Source organism: Helianthus annuus, chromosome 6 (genome assembly GCF_002127325.2).
Source record: "Helianthus annuus cultivar XRQ/B chromosome 6, HanXRQr2.0-SUNRISE, whole genome shotgun sequence".
Lineage (NCBI taxonomy): Eukaryota > Viridiplantae > Streptophyta > Magnoliopsida > Asterales > Asteraceae > Helianthus > Helianthus annuus.
In genome coordinates, this window is record NC_035438.2 from 30,949,556 (window position 1) to 30,960,782 (window position 11,227).

The 11,227-nt window shown below is 38.4% G+C and overlaps 1 protein-coding gene across 1 annotated transcript; it reads left to right on the plus strand.

The window, feature by feature from the left end:
- The first annotated feature begins 1,834 nt into the window (after nucleotides 1–1,834).
- LOC118479752 lies at nucleotides 1,835–3,460 on the plus strand. The gene is made up of 2 exons (XM_035974482.1): nucleotides 1,835–3,113; nucleotides 3,350–3,460. The coding sequence occupies exons 1-2, from the start codon at nucleotides 1,943–1,945 to the stop codon at nucleotides 3,385–3,387; spliced, it is 1,209 nt and encodes a 402-aa protein (XP_035830375.1). The 5' UTR covers nucleotides 1,835–1,942; the 3' UTR covers nucleotides 3,388–3,460.
- The last annotated feature ends 7,767 nt before the right edge of the window (nucleotides 3,461–11,227 follow it).

Consider the following 11,227-nt stretch of genomic DNA (forward strand, 5'->3'; position numbering starts at 1 on the left):
TATATAAGTTAATTAAAAACTATTTTGGACACTTTCTTTCTGTAAATAGTTACTAATTTATAAGTGATGTTTAAATAATAAATATGCAAGTACCTATTTACCTTTTCTATAAATAGTTACTAATTTTATAAGTGATGTTTAAATAATAAATATGCAAGTGTCTATTTACCTACGTATACAAAAATGGTGGGCGAATAGTTCCACCATTCTAATTCTACTGGTGGAAAAGGGCGGTTGGCCTTTTTGTTTTTTGCTTTTTGCATTTTTAAAGTTAGTACAAGTATAATTGAGCGTAGATTTCATTATCAAAAGTACATGTGTTGTAGTGGTTTTGATGTTTGATATATTTGAGGCTAGTGGAACAGTGTCATTCAGCTGACTGACACTTTTCCATTGGTCTAACCAATTTACGATTTTATTCTCAGTTTAAAATTACGATTTTGTTCTTAATTTAAATTACGTTTTTGCCCTCAGTTCAAAATAAAATTATGCTTTTGCCCCCACCTCAAAATTACGATTTTTCCCTCAATTTTAAAATATGATTTTGCCCCCAGTTCAAAATTAAATTATGGCCTTGCCCTTAACTTAAAATTACGATTTTGCACTCAATTCAAAATTATGATTTTACCCACATTCAAAAAAGGGTTATTGGATTTTAATAATCCTAAGTTTCACCAGTTAGCCGATAATAATCTCAACTTTAAAAATTCCCTCCAATAATCCCAACTTGTAAAAGTTTGGCCGTCATTGATCATTTTCTAACATAAGTGCACTTAAATCAATTAAGGAATCTCTAGGTGTAATTGAATCTATTGAGGAGACCAAATTCTTATATGTTTGAAAAGGATCAATGATGGCCAAACCTTTACAAGTTGGGATTATTGGAGGTATTTTTAAAGTTGGGATTATTATCGGCCAACTGTTGAAACCTAGGATTATTAAAAGCCCCAATAACCCTTTAAAAAATTATGATTTTATCCACAGTGAAAAATTGTAGTCTTGCCATCATTTTTGTTTTTGTTTTTTTTTTTTTTTTTTGCAAAACTATAGTAGTGTTTTATTTTATGTGGTTAACTAAATGTATTTTGTATTTGTGTCAAACAGTTGTCATAAGTATTTTGCTCCCAGCTCAAAATTACAAGCTTGCCATTGTTTTCGTTTTTTTTAAACAAAACTATAGTCGTGTTTTGGTTTAATTGATTGACTCCATGTATATTTATTGAGATCATGTCATAAGTAGTATGTACAAGTAACCGAAATATATGCGTACATTTTATGATACTACGAAATATTCGGCTTCTGACCCCATAGCGCGGGCGGCATAACACTAGTTAATTTGATTTTAAAAGATATATAGTAAGATAATAATACCAACTACTTTTGTACTAAGACCAATTTAAAAAGACTCGTTAGCAATCTCACTCGGCCATATTCTCAAACACTTAGGTTACCAACAACAATATGATTCTAACCAACACTAGGAAATTTCATACAAAGAAAAATTTAATAAAAGATATATAACATTACTTTTATCATCATCAACAAATAACAGGATATTCTAGAACAAGTATCTATTAATTTGATTTAAAAATGTTTATATGAAAATAGTACCAAAATTATTTGTGAGTAGATAACAATCAAACTGTTAGCGATACATATATTAGCTGTAGATTGTGATGTATATCTTCTATTCTATTGTGCATATCCCTTCATTATTAGGATTGCTAGTTTCCTAGTTTAGCTCTCTGTATTTTCTATATATGTCTTGTAATGTATTCTACAGAGATATACGATTGATTACATGGTATCAGAGCGCAGACGCTCTGGGCCCTAATCCCCCTTTTCGGTCGCCGCCCCTGTCAAAGACCTCGGTCTTCCTACTCCGACCGCTGCCCTCGGGCTTTTACTCGCCGGACACTTTGTTCTTTTTCCTTCTGTCTCAATGGGAGACGATGATACCAACTCACCAAAATCCTCAACCGCTGATGTTGACCCACAAAAAACCTCGAACCCCCCAACTCCCTTACACCCCGTGTATTCCGTCAACAACATTCAACAGAAGATTCGAACTCTTGACGGGGAAAAGGTCTCCTACTCGTCCTGGGTTAACCTCTTTCATCTCCACGCTACTGCTTACCGTGTCTTCGATCACATCGATGACACCCCCCAACCCGCTGATAATGACCCATCCCTAGCTTCCTGGAAGGAGATCGATGTCGTGGTTCTTCAATGGATTTACGGCACGTTAACAGACGATCTCCTTCTCAAGGTCCTTCAGCCCGGATCCACGGCTCGTCAGGCTTGGCTCCGGCTCGAAAACCATTTTCTCAACAATAAAGACTCCCGGGCTGCCACTCTTGAAGAAGATTTCACCAACCTTACTCTTCAATCCTGCTCTTCCCTTGAAGCCTACTTTCAGCGATTGAAGGAGATAGCTGACCAACTGGCCGCCGTTGACTGCCCGGTGCCTGAAAAACGGCTTGTGTTGAAACTGGTCCGTGGGCTACCCCCGGAATTTGATATGACCGGGGCCCTCATTGTTCAGCGACTGCCCTCCTGGGCCGATGCGTGTGATATGCTTCTCCGGGAACAAAGCCGTCAACGTGCTCGTGCTGCTGTCTCTCCTCCCGTCGTGGCTGCCGCCGTCGATTCAGCACCCCCTGCTCCTCCCCGGTCTGACCCCCGTGACACTCGGGAGCCCCGTGATCGCGACAACCGTAACCGGCGGGGCGGCTCTTATCGTCGTGGCCAAACAAGAGGCAGAGGACAATACTCGTATCAAACCCGCAACCAGCCGGCTCCTTCTTTTCCAGCACCAGGTCCGTTTGGTTATTATGGCTCCCCACAGTGGATGGTGCCACCTTGTCCCTTTCCTACCCAAGGATCTTGGATAAACCCTTGGTCCTACCCTACCCCACCACCTGCTAACACCCAGCAACAACATCAGTCCACACAACAGCAGCCGCCCTCCTCGGCCCAGGCCCACATCACCGAACTGGACCCTATGCAGCCCACAGACTTGGCCCAAGCCTTTGCGGCTTTCGGAATCACGCAGCCGCAGGACCTTTGGAATATGGACACGGGGGCCACTTCTCATATCACGCCAGAGCACGGTAATATCTCTACCCCTTCCACGTTTAATCCTATAGCGTCCGTATTAGTTGGTAATGGCAACCGTATTCCAGTTCTCGGATCCGGACACACCACCTTACCTTCACCATCCCGACCCTTTAAACTTAATGACATCCTTTACAACCCAAAATTTATTAAAAATCTAATATCGGTTCGTAAATTTACTAGAGATAATCTTGTTTCTGTCGAATTTGACCCTTACGGTTTTTCTGTGAAGGATCTCAAGGATGGTATGCTCCTGAGCCGCCACAATAGCTCTGGCGATCTATACCCTTTCACTACCAATGAATCCGCTGCTGCGTTTGTTGCTACCGCCTCTTCTACATTTTGGCACGATCGGCTTGGTCATCCTGGCCGACACGTGATTGATTTTCTTTCTTCAAAAAATTTGATTCCTTGTAATAAAGTAGATGCTTCTTTTGTTTGCCATGCTTGTCAGTTGTCCAAACATAAGCGTTTACCCTTTTATGATTCGGTTACTAGTACTCATTTACCTTTCTCTATTGTGCATTGTGATCTTTGGACTTCACCATTACTTAGCACTGCGGGTTATAAATACTACATGGTTTTGATTGATGATTTCACCCAATATGCATGGGTTTACCCACTAAAATATAAGTCCGAAGTTTTTAATAAATTTGTCACCTTTTATAACTTTGTTAAAACTCAATTTCATTTGTCCATCCAAGCTTTTCAATGTGACATGGGTGGCGAGTTCAATAATCATAACTTTAAAAACTTTGCTACTACAAACGGCATGGAATTTCGATTCTCATGTCCCCACACATCTCAGCAAAACGGTAAATCCGAGCGCATGATCCGTCGCCTTAACGACATCATGTTGTCCCTCTTGACCCACGCTTCTCTACCCTCTCGCTTTTGGGTGGAAGCCCTCCACACCGCGTGTTACCTTCATAACATTCTCCCGTCCAAAGTCCTTCACAACCTAACCCCTATGGCCATGCTTATAGACGACACCCCTCGTATGACCACCTCCGCGTGTTTGGATGCGTTTGTTATCCTAGCACAACCGACACCCGCCCTCACAAACTTGACCATAAATCCACCCTTTGCGTTTTTCTAGGGTACCCCGCTAACTATCGGGGCTACCGGTGCCTTGAGCTCTCCACCGGGAAGGTAATCTTTTCCCGACACGTAATCTTTGACGAGCTCAAATTCCCATTTCATTCACCCTCTACACCGCCTCCTAACCACTCTTTCCTTGAACCACCACCATCGGTCACTCCTTTCTTTCCCACTGCTTTCCCCTCTACTACTCCCACTAAGTCGGCCCACTCGGCCCATCCCACACCCAACTTACCACCCACCCACTCCTCACCCAACACCTCAGCCCATTCGGCCCATTCCACACCCAACTTCTCACCCACCCACTCTTCACCCGACCCCTCAGCCCACTCAGCCCGATCCACACCCAGCCCAAACCCTTCGGCCCACTCCTCCCACACACCTCCAACTCCCTCAGCCTATCAGCCTATCAACCTGCCAGCCCATCACCACCTCCCAATCCTCAACCCACACACCCTATGATTACTCGTGCTCGTGCGGGTATCTCCAAACCTCGCGTCCCTTTCAACCTTAACACCGTGACCTCTACTACCCCTTCACCATTACCAAAATCTCACCTTTCCGCTTTGTCTGTTCCGAACTGGAAACAAGCTATGGCCGCTGAATACAAAGCGCTATTAGATAATAAAACGTGGGAGTTGGTCCCGAGACCTGCCGATGCTCCGGTTATTAGGTGTATGTGGTTATATAAGCATAAATTTCACTCCGATGGGACTTTAGAGCGCTACAAAGCGCGCCTTGTGGTTAATGGTAAGAGTCAGACAGTGGGTGTTGATTGTGACGAGACATTCAGTCCTGTGGTTAAACCCACCACCATTCGTACCGTTCTTAGTCTGGCAGTCTCCCGGGCATGGCCAATTCATCAGCTTGACGTGAAGAATGCCTTTCTTCACGGGAACCTTAATGAGACAGTCTTTATGCATCAACCCCCGGGTTTCGTGGATTCCTTCAACCCTCGTCTTGTGTGCAAGCTCAAAAAGTCCTTATACGGTCTCAAGCAAGCTCCCCGTGCATGGTATCACCGGTTTGCAACCTTCATCACCACATGCGGTTTTCAAAGTAGCACTTGTGACACTTCTTTGTTTATTTATCGACGCGGCACTCAAATGGCTTACTTGCTACTATATGTCGACGACATCATTCTTACCGCATCTTCACCGAGTCTGCTACAACACTTTATTCAGGTCCTATCCAAAGAATTTGCAATGACTGATCTCGGTTCGCTTCATCATTTTCTTGGCATCAAGGTTACACACAAGACGAACGGCCTCTTCCTGTCTCAATCCTCCTATGCTTCAGATATTTTAAAGCGTGCCAACATGACAGATTGCAAGCCCTGCACCACCCCTGTGGAAATCGGCTCAAAGTTAAGTGCAGACTCAGGTCCTCCAGTTGAAGACGGCACCCTCTACCGCAGCCTCGCGGGTGCGTTGCAATATCTTACTATTACTCGCCCAGACATCTCCTACGCCGTTCAACAAATTTGTCTTTTCATGCATGATCCCCGGGAGACACATTTTTCTTTCCTCAAACGCATACTTCGGTACGTTAAAGGAACCATTGACTTCGGTCTTTATCTCTCCCCCTCTAGTTCCACATCTCTTACCGCATACTCTGATGCGGACTGGGGGGGCTGCCCGGACTCACGACGGTCAACCTCCGGGTACTGTGTCTACTTGGGCGCAAATTTAATTTCTTGGAGCTCCAAACGCCAACCCACTATTTCAAGATCTAGTGCCGAAGCAGAATATCGTGGGGTTGCGAATGCAGTCGCCGAAACCTCTTGGATACGCAACTTACTCCTCGAGCTTGGGGTCGCTACGAAACAGGCAACCATTGTTTACTGTGATAACGTCTCAACCGTTTACTTAACTCAGAATCCCGTTCAACATCAAAGAACCAAACACGTGGAACTAGACATTCACTTTGTCCGTGACAAGGTCCGCATTGGAGACGTCCGTGTTCTGCATGTTCCTGCCGATTATCAGTATGCGGATATTTTTACCAAGGGACTGCCGAAGCATCTTTTCACTCCTTTTCGTTCCAGTTTGTGCCTTCGTCCGGCTACGGCTCAAACTGAGGGGGCCTGTTAGCGATACATATATTAGCTGTAGATTGTGATGTATATCTTCTATTCTATTGTGCATATCCCTTCATTATTAGGATTGCTAGTTTCCTAGTTTAGCTCTCTGTATTTTCTATATATGTCTTGTAATGTATTCTACAGAGATATACGATTGATTACACAAACATGAGCCATATATTTGGATCAAGGTCAAATAATGCGAGGTGGCCCTGAAAACAAAAGGTATGTGCATGTGAATCATTCGTTGTACAAGATCTTTATCTTGTTTTGTGGTTTCGTTGCATCCTAATAAAAGGCAATTGGTCCACCTCTCATGTCTAGCCACTAATATTAAGAAACTCAATCTTTGACATGAATATTCAGAACATTGTGCAGGACTAGGGGTATTCTAGAAAAAACCATAAATCGAATTGTAACTGTAACTGGAAAAAATGATCTGAACAACAAATTCGGTTTTACATTTGGTTTCTAACCGAAACCGAATTATAAATATGGTTTTGGTTCGGTTTTTGGATCCACATTTTTTTTTAATTTGGTTTATTTGGATGACCGATTAAACCGTTAATCAATGTATGTCGGCTGTGGAATACCGGGTTATCCTCAAGTACCGGCTGATGGTACCGCTTTTCCCGGTTGATGACCCGTGTCCTGTATGTCGGAAGTCTTGCTTGGATTCTTTTGGGGAGCATGCAATCCATTGCAAAGAATTACCAGGATTTAAATATCGACACGATTTAGTTCGTGATGTGCTTTATGATGTCCTTAAGCGGGCAGGGATCTGGGCAAAAAAGGAAGCTCCGGTGAACTTCTTGACTGATCCATTAGAAGGGAGATCTACCCTACGGCCCGCTGACATTCTTGTTTTTGGATGGGAATGAGGAAAACACGCGTGTGTTGATTTGACAGGTGTGTCCCCCCTCGTTGGGCTAAGGGACCACAGGTTTGTGGCGGGCCAAGCAATAACTAAGGCAGAGGCGGCCAAAGTAGCTAAGCATGAAAAAGCTTGCATCGAGAATCAGCACGTGTTCGTTCCGTTCGCTTTCGATACTTTTGGCGCTCTCGCCCCTGACGCGGTGCGGTTCCTCAAGCGGGTTCAGCAGGTGGTAAGCAGTAACACCACGCATGTTAAGGGGCAGAATTTTGTGTTTAGCAGGGTAGGGTTTGCTATTCAGAAGGGGGTAGCGGCGCAACTTGTTGCTCGTCTACCTGCTATTAATCTGTAATCGTCTCTGTTTTTATAATCAATATTAAATGTAAAAATATATTATACACTTGTTTAATTTTAGACTAACATTAATTATTAAATAAATATATTAACGTTAATAAACTATATACAATTTATTAGCCCAAAATACTAAGTCTACTATCTAATTATATGTATCCCCATGGTTTGAAAATTATTTATATTTTGTGCCATTAGACTTGTTGATTATTTATAGTTTCTATGATCTATGTTTTGAAGTTTTAACTTTGTGGTTGTGTGTAAGACTATTTTATGGATATGTTTGTTTTATTTTGCTACATTTTTTATTTATATATTGTTATGTTTAAATTCGTTGCTGATTTGATGTTCGGAAGTTAGAACACAAACATAAATATAAATTAGGAAAAAAAGTACTTAGGTATAATTTGCTTAAATTTGGTTTCTAACCGAAACCAAACCGAATTGAATTTGGTTTGGTTTGGTTTGCATATTCCTAATTTGGTTTGGTTTTTGGTTTGGGGTATAAAATTTTGAAAACCGAATAAATCAAATAAACCATAAACCGAACCGATGAACACCCCTATGTAGAATGGGCATTATGATGTGTATTCGACTATATGATTGGGTATGGCGTATGGGTATGATATAAGAATCTGGCCACGAACGATATAACTGTTTATCCGAAGTATACGTGAAAAAAGAACTTTTCTTTATAATGATATTATTTATATTTATATTTATATTTATATTTATATTTATATTTATATTTATATTTATATTTATATTTATATTTATATTTATATTTATATTTACATTTATATTTATATTTATATTTATATTTATATTTTGTACTATGAAAAACGAACTTTTCTATTTAATGATATTATAGTGAGGAACACGCGCGTTGCAACGGAGTCAACAATATGGGCCGAGAACATAATTCAAACCTAAAAACGTTAAAAAATCGTATATACCTTGTGTGTGTGTGTATATATAAAAGCACTCACGCTTCACGGCTACAACGCACAGGAAACCCTTATGATAAACATTATGTAGTATACTGCAACATTTTTTATCTAGTAGGAAACCCGCGCGTTGCGGTAGAGTCGGCAATTTGTATCTAAATTATTACCTAACGTCTCTAAAATTACAAAACACATTTCATGTTAAATTTGATTAAATTTGGTTCACTGGTTAGTGCTTAGTCCAAATACACAACTACAATAGAATGTATTTTTGAATATATGTTCTTGATGAATGTGATAAGTTTATTATCCATAAGCTTATTTTTTTATTATTTATAAATAATCTAATATATAGTATAGATTTATTAAACATAAATGTCATTGATCAAGTAAAGATGAGTATGAATGGAAGAAAATGACAAAAAGTTAGCCATTTTAACTTGACCCTTCATATGTCTTGTTAAAATTTGATGAGAATTTACCATTTTGTACATACGAAATGCTTTATATAGTATTATAGATTATAGATATAGATATCAATATTTATATTTTGTACGCTAATATTAACTATATAGTTATTTTTTGAAGTTTTATTTCGAATATATTATAGTAATTGTGGATTCGTTTCCGGATCGAATTCAAACTCCCGACAATTGCGAAGAACACGTATCACGTGCGGAATCTGTATACGTATGTGGATCGGACACAAGAAGATAATATGATGATGATTCTATAGAAGATTTGACAAATACAACACCTTGAATCACCTTGTACAAGACTTTCTCTCTCGAGAACTCTAAAGCTCCTCAAATGTGCAAAAATTATAAAATGAAACATAAACTCCCTATTTATAGGCAAAGACATAAGGATGGTCTCCTTATTTACTAGTTTGCCATTCTCCTATATTTAACATTATAAAACCTTGTTTTGATCAGTTTTCTACTACGATACGTGATTGACGGAAATGATAGACATTATGCACTCACAGTAATGTATATATGTATGCTTTTATTTAAGTTTTATTTCAAATATTTTATAGTAATAATTATATGTATGTAATTTATCACTTTTATTTAATTTGTTGTAATTGTTAAAAACATAAAATTTAGAAGGATATTGGCCTCTAATAATCTGTATTAGACGTCATTTGTCATTGGCAGTCCAACCTTTTTTTATTCCCCCTGACAGTCCCTCTTTTCAACTATTTTTCCTCCATCGGTCTTCAGTTAAAAAAACTTAATGCAGTTAAGTTTTTTTCCGAACTACAAACTAACGTTTTAGGACTTTTGATCAGAACGAGGATACAAGTCTATTGATATAAAACTACCTCGAAACGGTGCTCCAAATGACTTGATTTTTGTTAATTGGAATTTTAAATACCCGAATTGAAGCACCGTTTTCGTCATTTGGAGCACAATTTCCAGGTAAGTTTTACATCATTCGACTCGTATATCATGGTTCTGATCAAAAGCCCTAAAACATCAGTTTGTAATTCGGAAAAAAACTTAACTTTGTTAAATTTTTTTAACTGAGAAACGGTGGAGGAAAAATAGTTGAAAGGTGAGACTGTCAGGTGGAATAAAAAAAGATGAGACTGCCAATGGCCAATAATATCTAGTAGGAATTATTAGAGGCCAATTTTAGAAATAATAGAAATTTACTTAAATATTCCAACTGTTAAAAAAAAGTATCAGTTTAACAAGATGACAGAGTAACAATGAAACATGATTGATGAAAAGAAATCCAAAAACAAGTCAGATTTTAGAGCTTAAATACACAAGAGGTAAGGAAATCATACACGAATGTGCAATTACAAATATTCTATATATAGTAGACTCGCATGCATACAAAATAGATAAAAACGATGCATATTATCCATTACATATGTATGTATATCCCAAGAACATTGATATAACTTTATACAATGTTACGTATAAAGAACATGTTTATATAGATAGGGTTGAGATCCTGTACAAACAGTGCTAATTATAAGAACCGTAAGAACAGATCTGAACCATTGTTAATTTAAATCAAGGGTTGATATTGATTATAAATAAAACTCTTATAATTAAAAATTACTACTAACAAATTAGGGGTAATTTTGTAAAATTGCTAGTCATTTGACCATTTTCTATTAAATACAAATTCCACCAAGATTTTTTAAACTAAAATAACTTTTATATACTTCATTATTTTTTTTAAAAATATATACCATAAAATCAAGTATTTTTTTATCTTTAATATGAGTACCATATTGCTATACCTTTTTGTATTTATAAAAGTGTTTTTTAAAAAAAGTTAACAAAAGGTGTTTTATATTTGTGCTAATAAGGTGTTGATTATGTGTTAATTACAAAATAATACAAACAAACACCAAAAGTAGTTATAATCAGCACATCTGGTGTGCTGATAATGGAGAACGATTGAAGATGTTGTGCTAATGTCGTTTATGTTGATAATGGAGAACGATTCGAGGACGATGTGCTGATAATGAAGAACGATTAATGATGTTGTGCTAATTATATAGTGTTGTGCTGATTATATTTTTTGTAATTATTTTTAATTAGTTATAAATAAATATAGTCAAAAAGTCTAAATTACCCCTAAACTAATTTTTTATTGATGGACACTTGTCAATTATGTATTGGTTCTTATGGTTCTTACAAACTTAAGTGTTTGTATTTGATCCCATTCCTATATAGATATATAGCTTCTTTGCTCGTTCCTCTAGCTTTCTTACTTGGTTTTCATAAT

What these genes read in the sequence shown, in the direction of transcription:
- LOC118479752 (XM_035974482.1), top strand. Translation starts at nt 1,943, where the DNA reads ATGGGAGACGATGATACCAACTCACCAAAATCCTCAACCGCTGATGTT. An exon ending in TCATATCACGCCAGAGCACG is followed by an intron (nt 3,114 to 3,349) that starts GTAATATCTCTA and finishes TTTTCTGTGAAG; the next exon opens with GATCTCAAGGATGGTATGCT.